The sequence below is a fragment of the Mustelus asterias genome, chromosome 21 (genome assembly GCF_964213995.1).
Source record: "Mustelus asterias chromosome 21, sMusAst1.hap1.1, whole genome shotgun sequence".
Taxonomy (NCBI): Eukaryota; Metazoa; Chordata; class Chondrichthyes; order Carcharhiniformes; family Triakidae; genus Mustelus; species Mustelus asterias.
Genome location: NC_135821.1, coordinates 46,395,839 through 46,415,298, shown reverse-complemented (window position 1 = coordinate 46,415,298; position 19,460 = coordinate 46,395,839). Strand labels below are relative to the sequence as shown.

General features: G+C 45.2%; 1 protein-coding gene across 1 annotated transcript in view; it reads right to left on the bottom strand.

The window, feature by feature from the left end:
* The window catches only part of csmd2 (CUB and Sushi multiple domains 2), a 1,866,499-nt gene that overhangs the window by 442,157 nt on the left and 1,404,882 nt on the right, over nt 1-19,460 (bottom strand). The window contains exons 20-21 of the mRNA XM_078237109.1: nt 7,501-7,716; nt 5,785-5,973 (exon numbers count right to left, since the gene is read on the bottom strand). Of these exons, the coding sequence (XP_078093235.1) occupies nt 5,785-5,973; nt 7,501-7,716 (405 nt within the window). The remainder of the gene's footprint in view (nt 1-5,784; nt 5,974-7,500; nt 7,717-19,460) is intronic.

Here is a 19,460-nt window from a genome sequence, read left to right as displayed (position 1 = left end):
GTTCTTATACTTCAATTCCTTCATTTCCAGGGACATGTAACTTCCCTTTATGGTCGAATATCACCTATTCACATTGTCCCAAAGTGTTTGTGAAGCTTCCCCACTTTGCTCAGCGTACCCCATGTTAAGTTCAGCAGTGTAGAGTTGATAATGCCGATGCATCAATGTATGGTGAGAAAGAATTTCCCTTTCCAAAGAGAAGATTATCATGTGGTTTTGGCAATAACTTTTGACCAGAAAATAGTGGGGGGAAAGCTTTTTACAAATAGACTTTAGCAAATAGAGTGGTCTTTTGGAATTAAACAAGCATCAACCTGATCATTTCCACATCACAAAAATCTGTCTCCTTGTGTGGTATTTGAGCTGAATATTGTGAGTTGAACACCTCAGCTCGCAAATTTCACACAAATTACTTACACAACTCACTTGTGCAGCAGTTCGGGCTGGCATTTATCCAATTATTATCTTAGAAATGGAAGGATGGATGAACCGCAACAATATTGACAAAGGTAAGCGATAAGACAAGATATTGTCTGCTTTACCCCACATCTGTCAGTCATTCTCAATGACTGTGATCACAGGAAAATCACACTCCAGTCTCACGTCATACAATGACATTTATACAACCCTGGTTCCATTCAGCTAAATGGATGTGTAAAACTGAAACAAGTATACCGGTTATTATGTCCCATACACAGGAAACTGTATCCTACACGAAAGCTGCTACTACCAATTTGAAATGTTAATCTAATTTCACAGAAGTAGCAAATCATCCTTGAAGTAAAGAATGAAGACACCTTCAAAACCCTTCATAGAATTTCTACAATGCACAATGAGGCCATTCAGCCCATTGTGTCTGCACTGACTCTCCGAAAGAGCATCATGTCCAATCCCACCCCCATTCTGTCTCTATGACTCTGCCATTTCACCCTACTAATCCACCTTACCTCCACATCTTGGGACACAAAGGGGCAATTTAGCATGGCCAATCCACCTGACCTGCACATCTTTGGACTGAGGGAGGAAACCAGAAAACCCAGAGGAAACCCGTGCAGACACAAAGGAGAATGTGCAAACTCCACACAGTTACCCAAGGCGGGAATCGAACCCTGGTCCCTGGCGCTGTGAGACAGCAGTGCTCACCACTGTGTTACCGTGCCGCCGTACTTGGAGCAATGCTTGTTTTCTTTCGTTCCATTTCTAATCATCTCCCCCCGCTCCATCCTTAGCTTTTAGTTTAAATAATTATCACTGGGAATATATTAAACTTCCTGGTTCTATCATTCGTAAATTGCAAATTAATCGATTTGTAATAAACACAAATGTGCCTTCCATAAATCCCAACGTGCCTCATCCAAATGGATGGATGACACCATTGCCAGATCCAGCATTGTAGGATCCTGTCATAAATTGCATCGGAATTGAACATAACATAAGAACTAGGAGCAGGAGTCGGCCATCTGGCCCCTCGAGCCTGCTCCGCCATTCAATAAGATCATGGCTGATCTTTCCGTGGACTCAGCTCCACTGACCCGCCCGCTCACCATAACCCTTAATTCCTTTACTGTTCAAAAATTTATCCTTGCCTTAAAAACATTCAATCAGATAGCCTCAACTGCTTCACTGGGCAGGGAATTCCACAGATTCACAACCCTTTGTGTGAAGGAGTTCCTTCTCAACTCAGTCTTAAATCTGCTCCCCCTTATTTTGAGGCCATGGCCCCTAGTTCTGGTTTCACCTGCCAGTGGAAACAACTTCCCTGTTTCTATCTTATCTATTTCCTTCATAATCTTATATGTTTCTATAAGATCTCCCCTCATTCTTCTGAATTTCAATGAGTACAGCCCCAGTCTACTTCGTCTCTCCTCATAAGACAACCATCTCAACTCCGGAATCAACCTAGTGAATCTCCTCTATACCCTCTCCAGTGCCGGTATATCCTTTCTCAAGTAAGGAAACCAAAACTGTACACATTACTCTAGGTTGGTGTTCACCAGCACCTTATCCAGCTGCAACATAATCTCGCTGTTTTTAAACTCCATCCCTTTAACAATGAAGGCCAACATTTCATTTGCCTTCTTAATTACTTGCTGCACCTGCAAACCAACTCCTTGTGATTCATGCACAAGGACACCCAAGTCCCTCTGCACAGCAGCATGCTGCAATTTTTTACCATGTAAATAATAGTCCATTTTGCGGTTATTCCTACCAAAATAGATGACCTCACATTTACCAACATTGTACTCCATCTGCCAGACCCTCGCCCACTCACTTAGACTATCTATATCCCTTTGCAGACTTTCAATGTCCTCTGCACACTTTCCTCTGCCACCCATCTTAGTGTCATCTGCGAGTTGTGACACACTACACTTGGTCTCCAACTCCAAATGATCGATGTAAACCGTAAACAATTGCAGAGCCAACACTGATCCCTGAGGCACACCACTCGTCACTGATCGCCAACCAGAAAAACACCCATTTACCCCCAATCTTTGCTTTCTGTTAGTTAACCAATCCTCTATCCATGCTAATACATTACCAGTAACACAATGCATCTTTATCTTACGCAGCAGCCTTTGGTGCGGCACCTTGTCAAATGCCTTCTGGAAATCCAGATACACCACATCCACAGGTTCCCCATTGTCCACTGCGCATGTAATGTTCTCAAAAAATTCCGCTATATTAGTCAACATGACCTGCCCTTTATGAACCCATGCTGCGACTTCCCAATGGGACAATTTTATCCAGATGTCTTGCTATTTCTTCCTTGATGGTAGATTCAAGCATTTTCCCTACTACAGATGTTCAGCTAACCAGCCTATAGTTAACCACCTTTTGTCAACCACCTTTTTTAAACAGTGGCATCGCATTTGCTGTTTTCCAATCTGCAGGAACCACCCCAGAGTCCAGTGAATTTTGGTAAATTACCACTGGTGCATTTGCTATTTCTCCTGCCATCTCTTTTAGTACCCTGGGATGCATTCCATCAGGGCCAAGGCAGTTGGCCCATATTTTTTGCTTTGCTTCCCTTGGGTACACTTTGCAAGTACTTTTCATACAATATAAAATTCTGATAGGCAGCACAGTGGTCAGCACCGCTGCCTCACAGCACCAGGGACCCGAGTTCAATTCCGGCCTTGGGTGACTGTGTGGAGTTTGCACATTCTCCCTGTGTCTGCGTGATTTCCTCCGGGTGCTCCGGTTTCCTCCCACAGTCCAAAGATGTGCAGGTTAGGTTGATTGGCCATGATACATTGCCCCTTAGTGTCAAGGGGATTAGCAGGGTAAATAGGTGGGGTTATAGGCCTGGGTGAGATTGTTCTCAGTACAGGCCGGACGGGCCGAATGCCTTGTTCTGCACTGGAGGGTTTCTCTGATTCGATGATGACCAACAACTAAGGAGAAACTTATATTTATGAAGATAAGTGACAAGTTGTTGATTCAGGCATTGCCCCTCCTCAGAATCAGATTGTGTGAGTCTTGTGGATTTTTTTCCTCAGCATTTCCATCTTCTTGTTTCCCTGCAGTATTTTGACTTTTGTTAAGGTTACATTTACCTTCCCTTCCTTCAGTACGCTACTGCCACGTAAATAGCTCAGAAAACAATTTTTTTTTTACTTTCCTCCAGGCAAATTGACCATATTGCTTCCAACTCAATGCTTTAAAAACTCATTAGCAAGCGTTTGTTTTTCATAATTACCCATTTCAGGGCGTGAGGAAAACAACGGCACTCATAGCACTAAATGTTGTTCCTTGTCTTCGGATGACTTCCACCACATCTATTTTTTTTTTGTTATCATGAACATTTAGAACAAAATATATCCTTACTAGTTTCAGATAGGAACGTGCAAAGAATAAAACAAATAGCGATTTTTCTTTCAATGTAATTTTCTCACTGAATCTTCGTGTTGCCCCCATACCATGCATCTTCCTGTTGAGATGGGAGATAACCTTTTTCACCAGCCCTCGGGCAATTGTAGCCCTTAATTGGTGCGTGACCAAAGCCAAAATGAGATATAACGTAGGTTTTCTTCCTTTAAACCTTTCAAAAAGTTTATAACCAACTTTCAGCTGCTGCCTCTCCTCTCCTTCCCTCAACCATCCACCCCCAACAACATCATATGGCACAATCTAGCCTGATGTGAGAAATTCAAGCGTCGGTGCCGCATTCCAGCACCCATGTTCAAGAACACTGGTGCATCAAACTATTATTCCTTTCAGGCTTCACAATCAGAGGCGGTTTCAATAATCTGTGGGGGATTTTTTAAACATGTATTTATTCTTTTGCGGGGTGTGGGCGTCGCTGGCTACATCACCATTTATTGCCCATCCCTAATTTGCCTCGAGAAGATGGTAGTGAGGTGCCTTTCGGAGCGTTGCCCCCTCATCAGATGAGTGATCAGCATTCCTGATCACCTGATGAAGGAACAGCGCTCCAAAAGCTTGTGATTCCAAATAAACCTGTTGGACTTTAACCTGGGGTTGTGAGACTTCTTACTGTGCCCACCCGAGTCCAACACCATCATCTCTACCTCATGTGGTATAGATGTAGTGCTGTTCGGGTGGGTGTTCCAGGATTTTGACCCAGTAACAGTGATTGAACAGCGATGTATTTCCAAGGCAGGATGGTGTTTATTTTGGTGGGGAATATGAAGGTGGTCCCCATGCATCTGCTGCCCTTCTAGGTGATAGAGGTCACAGGTTTGAAAGGCGCTGTCGCAGGAGCCTTGGTGAGTTGCTGCAATGTATTTTGTGGATAGCATACGCTGCGGCCCCTGTGTGTCAGTGGGGGAGGGAGTGAATGTTTAAGGTGGTGGATGGGATGACGATCAACTGGGCTGCTTACTCCTGGATGGTGTTGGAGCTGCACTCATCCAGGCAAGTGGAAAGTTCTCCATCTCACTTTCAACTTGTGGCTTGTGGATGGTGGACAGGCTTTTGGGAGTCAAAAGGTGAATTACTCATCACAAAATTCCCAGCCCCTGATGTGTTTTAGTAGCCACCGGTTCATAGAATCCCACAGTGCAGAAGGAGGCCATTCAGCCCATCTGCACTGGCCACAATCCCACCCAGGCCCTATCCCCACAATCCCATGCTTTTACCCGAGTTTGTCTCCCTGACACTAAGGGGCAATTTCAGCATGGCCAATCCACCTAACCCGCACATCTTTGGACTGTGGGAGGAAATCGCAGCACCTGGAGGAAACTTACACAGATATGGGGAGAATGTACAAACTCCACACAGGCAGTGACCCGAGCCGAAATTGAACCCGGGTCCCTGGCACTGAGAGGCAGCAGTGCTAGCCACCGTGCCACTATGCCGCCCCCAGTTTCTGGTCAACTGGAACTCCCGGGATGTTGATGGTGGGTGATTCAGCAAGGGTAACTCCATGGAACGCCAAGGGCAGATGGTTTGATTCTCACTTGTTGGAGATGATCACTGTTTGACACAAAGGTTACTTGGCATTTATTAACCCAAGCCTGACTACTTCAGTATCTGAGGAGACACGAATGGTGCTAAACGTTATGCAATCGTCAGCTAAATTTCCCACTACTGACCTTATGATGGAGGGGAGGTCATTGATTAAGCAGCTGAAGAATTGTAAGCTCTCATTGTTCTAACTGTTGGATATTTTGCTAATTGTCACATCAAATTATAATAGTTCATAATGTACTTCCTGTAAAAAAGTAACTTAGCAATAATGCATTGGTTCAGGTCTTTGCACAGCTCCTAACTTGTGTAATAATTTCTGCCCAAGTGAAATGAAAGCACACGACCACCTACCAACACACCTTGGAAGAGGCGAACTCCACACACGCCGTCTACCTCCAAGGCAAGTTATCCGGAACACACCTTCCAGTCTATATCCCGGGAAACATGAAAAGGTGAGCGTATCTCCAACTCCAAACTGATCGCCACTCCTGCTGCTGAACAGAGGGGTTCCAGGATCATCACAAGGCTCCAAATCGTGCTCTAGACAAAGGATAAAATGGTTACCACGTTAAGGAAGGAAAAAATTGTTGGGCTGAAATAAAGCGGGCAAATTATAACATAATTATTGCAAATGACAGGTACACCATAAGGGAATAGGGGATAGAATCATAGAATCCCGACAGTGCAGAAGGAAGCCATTCAGCCCATTGAGTCTGCATTGATTCTCTGACAGAGCATCTTACCCACCCTATCCCCGTGACCCAACACATTTACCATGGCCAATCAATCTAACATACACACACTAAGGGGCAATTTAGCATGGCCAATCCACCTAACCTGCACATCTTTGGACTGTGGGAGGAAATCGGAGCACCCGGAGGAAACCCACGCAGACACGGGGAGAACATGCAAACTCCATACAGACAGTGACCCAAGCTGGGAATCGAACCCAGGTCCCTGGCGTTGTGAGGTAGCAGTGCTAACCACGATGCAGGATGGGAAGCTCATGTGTGGATTCAAATTGTAAACCAAAGTGCTTCAGAAAAGAAAGACCAACACAAAGAATTCACTGTTGGTAAAAAATGGAAGTTCACTAACTATTTGATTTATTTTAGTGTGTTTATTAGTGTCACAAGTAGGCTTACGTTAACACTGCAATGAAGTTACTGTGAACGAACAGCTCTAGCATACGCTGTTATTTCATTTCTGGACTCGGTGTTCAGGCTTAGGCCTACAGATAAACATCTCTTTTCTTCTTAAAAGAGTGCTAAATGAATGAAGCTGCAACAGTTTTCACCAATTCCTACAGGACGAAGGCCCATGGCATCGTGCTCCACAATTCAATTCAAATGAGCAATATCCCACTCATGAGAATGGTTTTGTAACTGGAATTAGAGAATCATAGAATCCCTACAGTGCAGAAGGAGGCCATTTGGCCCATCGAGCCTGCACCGACAACAATCTCACCCAGACCCTATCCCCATAACTCCATGCATTTACCCTGAGCGTCCTCCTGACACTAAGGGACAATTTAGCATGGCCAATCAATCTTACGCACACATCTTTGGGGTGTGGGAGGAGACGTGAGCACCCAGAGGAAACCCACACAGACACGGGGAGAATGTAGAAACTCTTCACAAATAGTTACCCGAGGCCGGAATTGAACCCGGGTCCCTGATGTCGTGAGGCAGCAGTGCGAAGGAAGAGGGAAACTTACTGGTATAATAAAGGATGTTTTTCTGAGCTTGAGTCTGTAAAATATTCACCAAACAGGACAGAGAGAGCTATACTCTGCTGGTGGGTGCCAGATAACATAGGAACAGAAGTAGGCCATTCAGCCCATCAAATCTTCTCCACCATTCATGTTATACCCGATTTGGTTGTGTTTCATTGTCATAATCGGTGCCAAAAATGGGATGAAAATGAACTATGAAAATTCAGTGGTAGTTGGGGAAGGAGAGGTCAAAGGTGAGTTCGGGAACAACTGACAGAAGTTGGCTCTGACCAAACTGGTGTCAAAGCTGAGAAAACACAACCATATTTGAATGAATGAAAAGTGTGTCATACCTGTGAAGGTGATGTTGAAACCTTCGTACGACATGGAGAAGTCGGAAATGAATCGGATCTGCGTTGTATAATTCCCGAAGAGACCGGCACTGACTGAAGAGGGCAGGTTGGATCCTGTGAGTCTTTTCAACGGATGAGCAAAGCTTCCATTCTCGGTGATCAGCAGGTAGTCATGGGGGCTCTCCAAATGAAAGGTATGGAATGTAAACTGTATTCCTGCAATCATTGTTTCCAAGTAGAAAAACAAAGACAAAATGTCAGGGGTTCTCATCCGCATAAGATACCAGACAAAGAGAGGGATACAGACTGCCAAACTGTCTCTGACAGCCAAATGTAAAATCAGGACTCAAATCTTGTTTGTCTCTTGAAGAAATATGAATGAGAATGAGCAATAAAGCCTGCTTTCAGACAATCACATGCCATAGGTTTTAACTGGATTGAGTATTTGTTTGGACATGCACATTCAACAATAGTTTAACATCAAAAAGTTAAGAGAACTCAAACAATTACAACCAACATTGATATTGCAATTTTAAAAATTCATTCATGGGACTTGGGCGTCACTGGCTGGCCAGCTTTTATCATCCATCTCGAGTTGCCTGAGGACAGTTGAAGGTCAACCACATTGCTGTGGCTCTGGAGTCACATGTCGGCCAGCCCAGGTAAGGATGGCAGATTTCCTTCTCTAAAGGACATTAACGAAGCAATGAATGAAGACTGAGAGATTTACCGTGACAATCAATGCTTCATACCAGATATGTGAACTGACCACACAGCACATATGAGAGGATTGAAAATCATGGAGAAATCACACCAATATCTCTGTGACCTCAAAATCCCAGGGGATAAACTTACTCCATTTTTATTCAGTTTCTTTGGTTATAACTATGATGGCAGATATAATTAATTCTCACCACTGGTGAGCAATTATTTTTATCCTGAATGGTTAATGATCGATTATTCTAATTTGACGACCATTAATGGGATATAACATGAACAACTGCAGTCATAATAGGAATTGCAGATTCAAAGCTGGATGAAAAGAACGCCTGGAGGCTGAGATACATCAAACACATGTATATTTCCAGCATATATTCCTCTATAGTGCTCTTGTTGCCTGAAAATGCAAGTTAGTCACTGGTTGAAAACTATATTGTCATGCACAATTCAGCAGCAGCCAGCTGGATTAATCGCTTTGTAAGATGTTCGAATCAGGGAGAGTATATACTAAGGAGAGTGCAGTATCAGCAGTGTTATAGTGCATCATTGCTAAGATAACCAGCTGCAAATTGTTTCAGACAGGTCATCATTCAAGATCCAAAAAATAGCAAATTAATGCCTGAAACAAAGGCGGCACGATGGCGCAGTGGTTAGCGCTGCTGCCTCACAGTGCCAGGGACCCGGGTTCCATTCCTGGCTTGAGTCACTGTCTATGTGGAGTTTGCACATTCTCCCCATGTCTGCGTGGGTTTCCTCTGGGTACTCCAGTTTTCCTCCCACAGTCCAAAGGTGTGCGGCTTAGGTGGATTGGCCATGCTAAAGTGTCTCTTCATGTCAGGGGGACTAGCTAGGGTAAATGCATGTTGTTATGGAGATAGGGCCTGGGTGGAATTGTGGTCGGTGCAGACTCGATGGGTCGAATGACCTCCTTCTATAGATTCTATGAAAAAGTGTTGATGGGCTATGCCTATACCATACAAGATAAAAGCAAAATACATCGAATGCTGGAATCTGAAACAAAAACCAAAAATGCTGGAAAATCTCAGCAGGTCTGACAGCATCTGTGGAGAGAGAACAGAGCCAACGTTTCGAGTCTAGATGCCTCTACCATACTTTCGTTAGGAGTCATCTCTTTCCTGGTCGATTAACCCATCTTCAATTCTCAGACAGCTGCCAATCATTTTCAAAACGCTTTTTGATCCAAATGTTAACTGATTTCGTGACAGAAGGAATTGTCCCGAATACATTGTTCTTCCTGCTTGTCAACCGGACATGGAAATGGTTTGTAGTTATGGGGCACTCTTCTGTTCATTATCCAACATCAACTTCAGGCACACCCACTTGCAAAGTGCAGAATATCTAATTAGAGCATCCTTGGCAAATTATTTAAGCAACATCATGATGGAGCGCATAAAATCGCTTCTTCAAATGACAGAAACATGGTTTGAGGCATTTCACAAGTGTCAAAATAAAACTTAGTTAAAATAAGCCTCATTATATCCTGGCACGAAAAGGGTTTCCAATATATTGATGAATGCAATGAGTCTCACTGACAGGTGAAGAGCAATTTTCAGCCCCGATCCACAGCGAACACATCGATAAACTCAGCTTGCACATCTTGCTAATAGCTTAGTTTGATCCCATTTGCATTGTGCTTTTAATGCATTTGTAAAGAATGCTACAACACAAACATCCCAGGGCATGTTTGAAAATTGTTTGCCTTGTTTTTGCCCTGTGGCTTGTTTGTCATTTTTTTTAGTGAAGAAGAAATGATGGTAGGAAGTCTTGTGGTACAGTGGGATTTTTAATTTAATTAATTCATGAGACATGGGCGTCACTGGCTGGCCAGCATTTCTTGCCTATCCCTAGCTGCCCTCGTTCGACATTTGAGAGTCAACCACATTGCCGTGGCTCTGGAGTCACATGTTGGCTAGACCAGGTAAGAAGATCGTGCATATCGACATAGACATCAAGGCTGCAATTCTCCCTTCGCGACCCGCAACTTTTCTGGCGGGTCACGGTGGGAGATGCGCGTCGCCGGCCTTGTACCGGGATTTGCGCATGAAACCGGGAACACATGCTCATCTCCCAGAGCCGGCGAACAGTCACCAGTCAGACCATGCTGGAAACCGGCGGGAGGGCAGGTAAGTCATTTGAATCTTTTAAAAATGTATTTTAAATATGTTTAGCAGGTCATTAGTTTCAGGTCCTGATCGAATTTCCCACCTCGCCAGGAGTACTTCACTCCGGCGGGGTTTACACTAGCTCCCCACGTTCGGGGAACTAGTGGGAGACCTCACCAGAATAAAGGGGGGGGGCAATCGGAGCCCCCCAGGGTATCGGGCGGTGGGGGTGGTGGTGCCCCCTGGGCATGGGCACCCTGGCAGTGCTAGCCTGTGCCCCCTGGTACTGCCCAAGGAGCAAAGTGCCCATGCCCACGGGACACCTTGGCACTGCCCATCGGGCACTGGGCAGTGCCAAGGGGGTGAAGCCTATTGTGGGCGGGACCAAGGGGCATTCGGTGGGGATGGGGGATCTCTCTGCAGACAGGATTGGTTTGGGATGGAGGGAGGGCAGCAATTGGGGCGAGCTGGGTGGGCGGAAGTGGGGAGGGGGGGGCGGAGGGTCTGACACCGGGGGATGGTGAGTAGGACTGCCAAGGTGAGGGGGGTGAGGGGATCGCCACTGCTGGGGGGCGGTGGGCTGTTTTTCAGGGTGTTCCAGGACGTAGGAGGGGGGTGGGTCAGGGCTGGCCCGAGAATTGCTGTGGGGGTCACGATCGGGCCGTGGGGGTGGGCTGGAGGGGCGGCACTGTGGTGGTCCTGGGCAGCGATCGGGCTGGCCAGCAAACAGGGAGTCTGACAGATTGGAACCACTGCGCATGCACTGACATTCAGAACTGTCAGACTCTGGTGTGAATAGACCCCCCCACCCCTGGGTTTTTAATGATATTCACGACTGGGACCTCTGCAGTGCAGAGTGCGGAGATTCGGGTGAGAAGCTGAATTGACAAAACATTCAGGATTTAGAACAATTTTCCCGCCAATTCAGCACTTTTGGGAGAATCGTGGCCCAAGTTTCTACAAAGATGCAAGAAAGCAGATTACCTGTAAAGACTCGCATTCCAACCATTATCTTGCAATTGCGTTGTTGCCTTTACTTGCTATGTTTGTGAACCCAACTCTCCACCCACCTGAGGAAGGAGCAGCGCTCCGAAAGCTCGTGATTGGACTTTAACCTAATGTTGTGAGACGTCTTACTGTGACCAGGTGAGGATGGCAGATTTCCTTCCCGAAAGGCCATTAGTGAAGCAGATGGGTTTTCCCAACAATCGACAATGGTTTCATGATCATCAGTAGATTCTTAATTCCAGATATTTTTTATTGAATTCAAATCCCATCATCTGCCGTAGCGGGATTCAAAGCCAGGTCCCCAGAACATTAGCTGAGTATCTGGATTAATAGTCGAGCAATAATACCACAAGGCCATCGCCTCCCCAGATATCTCTGCCTCTGAGCCAGAAGCTCTGGGTTCAAGTCTCACTCCAGGACTTGTTGGCCAAGGAAGGCGTGTTCATAATTCAGCCAAAAAATTTGAGATCAACTTGGAAATCCTTCCAACACACACCAATGGCAGGCGGTAAGTTGGAGAGATTCCTGGTCAGCCACGTGACGGAAGGAAATTGGAACCTTTCCCATTACGAACCATCATTCCAGGCTACAACAGCACACATGTAAAAATGTACGACAGCAACTTGGACTCCCTTGGGGGTTTGGTTGCTTCAGTTTGTTGGATGGCCAGTGTGGACCAAATTGGTGTCAGAAGCAATCCCCATTCTTGCTGGGGTGGATTCAGGATCTGCCGTCTTGCCTTAATGGCGGCAGAGGTCATGGCATGTGGGTTGGAACTAAGTAGAGGAAGAAACAATGGAAATGGCCAGACTTCAATGCTGTTATTCACAGAGCCATATTCTTCCCCAGTATCCTCCAACTAATATTTGGATGGCCCAAAAGTGACAATTACCAGAAATGGATTCAATTTATTTGTAAACATATATCTAGTTGTTGAAGTGGAACATACAATGCAGATATTTGAAATACTGGATTCATGCAATTTTAAACAGGTACTCCAGAGAATTTGTTTTTCGAGAAAATTGATGCTCAAATTCACGGAATCCCTTGGAAAATGTTTTTAGAAATGGTTTCATTTAACAGATGCTACCTATAGGTTGGACAAAGTGCAATTTCCGCAACGGTGGAACATTGCAGCCATTGGGATATCATTTGCCGTCCTTAGTGATCTCCAGAAGAGGAGGCTGTTGAAGCAATTTGTTTCGGTCATGCAGTTTTTTCCAATTTTAATGCAGTTCACAGAAAACACATGAATGACAAATGGAACCAGTTGTGGAGTCATGTAATTGACACGGAGTCATCCTTGACTTTCACCTGACCATTATCATGGAGAATGCCAATCAGAAAGGAAGGCCTGCTCCAATCAGACATCTCTGAATGGTAACAGCTCTCCTTGCCCCTTTTCTTGAGCTTAAATGTCAGAATAACAAATATAATCCCTGGATGCCTCATGAATAATTCAGAATTGATTGCTTCAAATTTACAATGCTTTGAATTTGCATTCGGTTTTATACACTCACCAAGCAAAAGTGGAAATGAAAACAATTTTTCCCTCTTAAAACTAAAGAAGAACCAAATATTTTTGCAAGAAAAGGAGAGTAAACCCAAACAATTTTCATTAATTAAAAAATATTGGCCGAGAAATTCAATGTGCAATGCTGCAGCACTTTGGAAGCAATCGAAACTGAGATGTACATGCCAACGGTCTGGAGAATTACTTCCACAAGAATTTTCTGGACCAACTTATTGGCAGATCCACTGGCGTGGTTTTGTAACTTAAGTGGGAGTCATGTACTGGTGTAAACTCATCACCATCTTCATAAGGATGGGCATTAAATATTTGGCCTTGAAAGGCGACACTCAAGTCCCACGAATGAATGGAACAAAAATTGGACTGCGATCTCGGAGAAGACAATTCTGGCTGCAACAGGCTGGAGGAACAGCAGGGTGTGAAGGAACAGTGTTTGGCTCACTGTGCCAGCTGGTTAGAACTGGTGTCTCATGCCTGTTTTTGGGTCAACTTTATATGCGTGTCTCAGAGGATAACCTGGCAGAAACAGCCAAAGAAGGGACAAGGACATGGCACAAAAGGCAGAGAAAAAAAATGTGGTTTTGGAAGTTGAAAAGACAGAGTGCCGGGTGTTTGCGGTCAGAAAATTACCAAAAATCTCACTTGACATATGTTTATTTTTTTTTATTTATTAGTGTCACAAGTAGGCTTACATTAACACTGCAATGAAGTTACTGTGAAAATCCCCTAGTCGCCACACCCTGGCGCCTGATTGAGTACACTGAGGGAGAATTTAGCATGGCCAAATGTGGAGCAAGGTGTCACAATCATTGAGCGATAACTCTCTTATGTCCAGGACTACAGACTAATGCTTTAAAAAAGTTCAATTAATTCATCAGGGCAGAAAAAGGAACAAGCTGGTGACTCTCCCTGATAACAGGAACAATGGGCTCCAGTAAATTCCGCAGCCTCTAGAGCAATAAAATCAGAGAATGGTTACAGCACAGAAGAAAGTCATTTGGCCATACTGGCTCCCTGCAAGAGCATCTCAGCTGGTCCCATTCCCCCGTCTTTTTCCTGTTGCCCTGAAAATCATTTCCTTTCAGATAATTATCCAATGCCCTTTCACGAGCATACGAATAAGGAGCAGAAGCAAACCATTCAGCCCATCGAGCCTGCTCCGCCATTTATTGAGATCCTGGCTGATCTGAGTGTCAACTCAAATCTGCATCCCACCTACCCCTGATAACCCCCTGGCTCACCAAGAACGTATACACCTCTGCCTTAAAAATATTCAAAGACTCCGCTTCCATCACCTTTTCAGGAAGAGAGCTCCAAAAACTCACAACCCAATCTTTCTGACTGCAGCCCCTTCCTCCATTCAGGCTGGCAGTGAATACTGAGTAGGGCAGTGAGCACTGAGAAGGCCAGTGGATTTTAGACTGTTTTATTTCATGAACTGCCCGAGTGACCACGGCATTGAGAGCCAGGTGCCGGGGAGGGAAAGGACAAAATACGCAAGATACTAAATAGGCAGCAACTGGCACACCATGCCACAGTTCCCGAAACAGAAAGTTGCTTTTGCATATTGTTCACTTCCAAGGTTTTGATCTCATCTTCTGCAATTAGTCTGGGTCTCAATCTACATCTTCTAAGGAACACTTTCCGACCTTTAGCCAGGTCAGAAGAACACCACTGCTCCAAAGACACAGAGTAATTAGTCATCAACTTCAGCGGCCTTGTCAGATCTTCACGGCTTCTTTCAGGCTAACCTCCTTTGCTTCTCCTGTCGCAACTCCTTATTAAACTTGGAGCTCTTTTGCATTTTAATTTTGCTTCTGGAGGCTCTGGGAACTTTCTCCTGTCCCCTGTTCCCTTGTTGTGTCCTGCTCCAAGGTCCACTTCCACTGTAATGGCTCTCCTCCTCAGCTCATCTGACCTGTACTTGACCGTGGTTTGAGCCCTTTAAGTGCTTTTCTACTGTGCATGTGCTCAGGACCATTCTCCATTCCAAGGAATGACAAAAGACAAACTGCGCATGTGCCAGCCATTACCCAGCTGGCGCATACCAAAGGGACCTGTAAGCGGTGGCAGTCTACAGGAAATGTATTTCCATAGTAGTGGTAGCAGCGACAGGTGGCAGAATGGTTAGCTCTGCTGTCTCACGGTGCCAGGGACCCGGGTTCGATTCCTGCTTGGGTCACTGTCTGTGTGGAGTCTGCATGTTCTCCCCGTATCTGCATGGGTTTCCTCCGGGTGCTCCAGTTTCCTGCCAGAGTCTGAAAGACTTGCTGGTTAGTTGCATTGGCCATGCTAAATTCTCCCTCAGCGTACCCAAACAGGCGCCGGAGTGTGGCAACTAGGGCATTTTCACAGTAACTTCATTGCAGTGTTAACGTAAGTCTACTTGTGACACTGATAAATAAATAAACTTTCAAACTCCCAGCTATGTTTCTCAGGTTTGGGGTAGTCAGCGGTGTCCTGGAGTGAGGGGATGTGCTAGGGCTTTCTGGGGGGGGGGGGGGGGGGGGAGGCGGGTCTGGCTTTTCAGGGAGACTTTGGGCTGTCCTGGGAGAGTTGAGTTGGGGATGTGTAGGGGGAGTCAGCATTGTTCGGGGCGGAGGGGGAGTTGGACTGGAGTCCGGGCTGTCCATGGGGTGTCAGGAATGTCCAGGTGTGGGGTAAGGCTCTCAGTGGGAGAGTCGGGGCTGTCTAAGGGCGGGGGAGTTGGGGATTTTGGGAGTCGGATCGTTAGACAGTTGAAAAAGATGGTGCTGGAGCGGCGTTCCAACACACTCTGCAGTACACCACTGGCTGCAACTCCCGTGCACTGACATCCAGAGCAGACAATTGTAGTACATGCTGAAATTTTCAAGGATTCGAAACATAGAATCCCCACAGTGCAGAAGGAGGTCATTCGGCCCATTGAGTCTGCAGCGACCACAATCCCACCCAGGCCCTAAGCCTTTGACCCCACGTATTTTACCCTGCTCGTCCCCCTGACTAATGGGGCAATTTAGCATGGCCAATCTACCTAATCCACATATCTTTGGACTGCGGGAGAAAACCGGAGCACCCGGAGGAAACCCACACAGATACAGGGAGAACATGTAACCTCAACACACAGACAGTGACCCAAGGCCGGAATTGGTGCTATGAGGCTGCAGTGCTAACCACTGTACCACCCACGGTGACACAGTGGTTAGCACTGCTGCCAGTGTGGATAACTGAAAGCCGATATTAGTCCAGCCACCCCACTGATTAATGGGAGCATAGGTCAGTGACCCAGTAGGATGGGAATGGTTCGCCTAAGGTCAACCTGCCAGATACTCCTGTGTCTCAGAATAATGGCTGAAACAGGAACACATTCCAGAGATTCAGGCAGAGAAAGAGGGTATCAAAGGTATAGCATTATTCAGTATGTAAAACTTTGCTGCCAAATATTTGCTCTGACTATTTGCTAGAATGGCACCAAAAACAGCATCGGATGGAAATACAAGCCAAATTTCCCATGTAATGGTGTCTGATGAGATCAGGGGTTAATAGAAGCTCCTCTCTAAGGATCAGACTACTAGGAAAAACTGAGATTTTCCAGCATTTTCTCTTTTCGTTCTTGGAAAAGCATTTGTGTTTGGCTAATTAGGGTTTTTGGAAAGGAGCAAGATAACTATCAGATTATGTGCAGGATCGGAGGTTATGAAGATACTTTATATTCAGAAAATACTTCACAAGGATGCAAATGGCTCTTGCGACAAGGAGGAGAGCAGACCAGGGTTGCATAGTAAAGATACGAGTTGGAGGAAATAATGGAATTCTGTCTGCGCGCCTTCGGGGATCAAGAAGAAATAAGCTGGATGCTCCCTCAGGAGATTAAATCGGTGGGAAAGATTTATGGTAGTCTGCACTGTAAAAGGTCCCAGAAGCAAGGAAGTTAAGAGTTTATATTTTCTTTTCGTACCCAGTGCATTCTAATGTTTTCATTTCATTTTAACATTTATGCATCATATGGGATGGTGATTATAACAGAAACTGTGAAAGAAATGTTTAGTTTTATAACTTTGTTTACAGGATATTAATTGGGCTATTTTTGTGAAAAGTGAACCTGAATATTTTGCTGTAATTATATGCCAACTGTGCAATCAGCTTGAACCAGTTTTGGTTTCCATCTGTGCTGTGAACTTACAATAGTAATGTGTGCAACAAATTGGAACCACCGGCTCACCTAGAATCGACAGTGCAGAAGGAGGCCGTTTGGCCCATCGAGTCTGCACCGACCACAATCCCACCAAGGCCCTATTGCCATAGCCCCACATATTTACCCTGCTTATCCCCTAAGGACACTAAGGAGCAATTTAGCATGGCCAATCAACCTAACCCCGCTCATTATTGGAGTGTGGGAGGAAACCCACATAGACACAGGGAGAATGTGCAAACTCCACATAGACAGTCACCCGAGGCCAGAATTGAACCCGTGCCACCCTGATTCTGCAAAGCAGAAGAATGCGAATGGATCGCACATAAGAATGTGGTGTACTGTTTATGTCATAGGGAACAAGCTTCATTTTAAGGGCGGCACGGTGGCACTGTGGTTAGCATTGCTGCCTCACGGCGCACGGGACCTGGGTTCAATTCCGCCCTTGGGTGTCGGTCTGTGTGGTGCTTGCGCGTTCTCCCTGCATTTCCTCTGGGTTCCACAGTTTCCTCCCACAGTCGAAAGGTGTGCAGATTAGGGGGACTGGTCATGTTAAATTTCCCTTTCGTGTCCCATGACGTGCAGGATATGTAAATATGTGAGGTGACAAGGATAGGGCCTGGGTAAGGGTTTTTTAAAAAGGTGGGTCGGTGTAGACGCAATGGGCTGAATGGCCTCCTTCTGCATTGTCGGGATTCTAGGATTCTACGCTGCTCCCATTGCAGTACTTCAGTCAAACCTGTGTTTGTACGTTGAACCTTTGTGTCGATGTCTGGGGACATAAACCTTTGTTATATCTGGTTCAGAGTTCATTTGATCAACACAGGGGAGAGGAAGTTGGGGTATTACCCATTTCCACCCCTCACTGAGCGCATGCAGGAATGTTAATGTGATAAGCAGGCAATTGATCTGGTGCTTTGTCATCCGTTGTGGCATCTCAGTTGGAAGAAGCAATGGCAGGGTATCAAGCTCCTCCATGAATTATGCAAATTAAGCTTTGCAGCGAGTGCGCCTGTATGATGGAGAGATTTGACTTGCTTTGCATTGCCCCAAGTGATCTCCAAAATGCAAAATGCAAATTGCACTGCACCAGATCCCCAAGGGAATATATGGATGAGTAAGAAGTCTCACAACACCAGGTTAAAGTCCAACAGGTTTATTTGGAATCATGAGCTTTCAGAGCACTGCTCCTTCATCAGGTGAGTGGAGAGGTAGGTTCATAAATAGATAGCATACGGCATATATAGGCAAAGACATAATTGCAAGATAATGGTTGGAATGCGAGTCTTTAGAGGTAATCAAGTCTTTACAGGTAATGAAGTCTTTACAGGTAATCAAGTCTTTACAGGTACAGACAATGGGAGTGGAGAAAAGGATAAAGGTTAAAGAGGTTCGAAGTGTCTCAAGCCAGGACAGTTAATAGGATTTTGCAAGCCTAAGCCAACTGCTGGGGGTTACTTGTAGTGTGAGACCATTATCTTGCAATTGTGTCTTTGTCTATATATGCCGTGTTTGTGAACCTCTCTCCACTCACCTGATGAAGGAGCAGTGCTCCGAAAGCTCATGATTCCAAATAAACCTGTCAGGCTTTAACTTGGTGTTGTGAGACTTCTTACTGTGCTCACCCCAGTCCAACGCTGGCATCTCCACATCATGAATATGGATCAGGCAGAATTGTTCCATTTACCATCTCAATAACAGAATGTCCTGCTCCTCCTAAACAGAGTGACAAGAGTCGGTCCGAAATCCTGCTGGCTCCATGGAACAAGCACTATTACTGACCCAGGCTAATCTCAGCATTTGAAATGAGGTCAGGAAGAGAGTGAATAAAGGGTGGAAGTCTCATTTTGCCCCATTTCCAGGAGTAGAGTAGCCTTTCTGGAATTCCTGAGCCAATGATATACAGATATAGGAAATATAGACACAAGGAGATTCAGAGTGAAACATCACTGTTACAAACTGACAAAATAAAATCCTTTCCATCCAAGAATTCTAAGGTAAACATGAATTGTGATCAGCTGGATTGTTTGGATGAGGTGGCTGGATTTCAATTGATAAGAAGGGTTGCTGATTAATGTGTATTCATTAATCCATTGCTGGACTTTAAGAAGAGGACGGAATCAATCGTAAACATAGAAAATAGAAGCAGGAATAGGCCATTCAGCCCTTTGAGCCTGTTCTGTCATTCATTATGATCATGGCTGATCATCAAATTCAATACCTTGATCCTGCCTTTCCTCAAAATCCCTTGATCTCTTTAGCCCCAGGAGCTCTATCTAATTCCTTTTTGAAATATCACAACATTTTGGCTTCAACTACTCTCTGTGGTAAGGGATTCCACAGGTTCACTACTCTCTGGATGAAGAAATTTCTCGTCACCTCAGTCCTTAAAGGTTTACCCCTTATC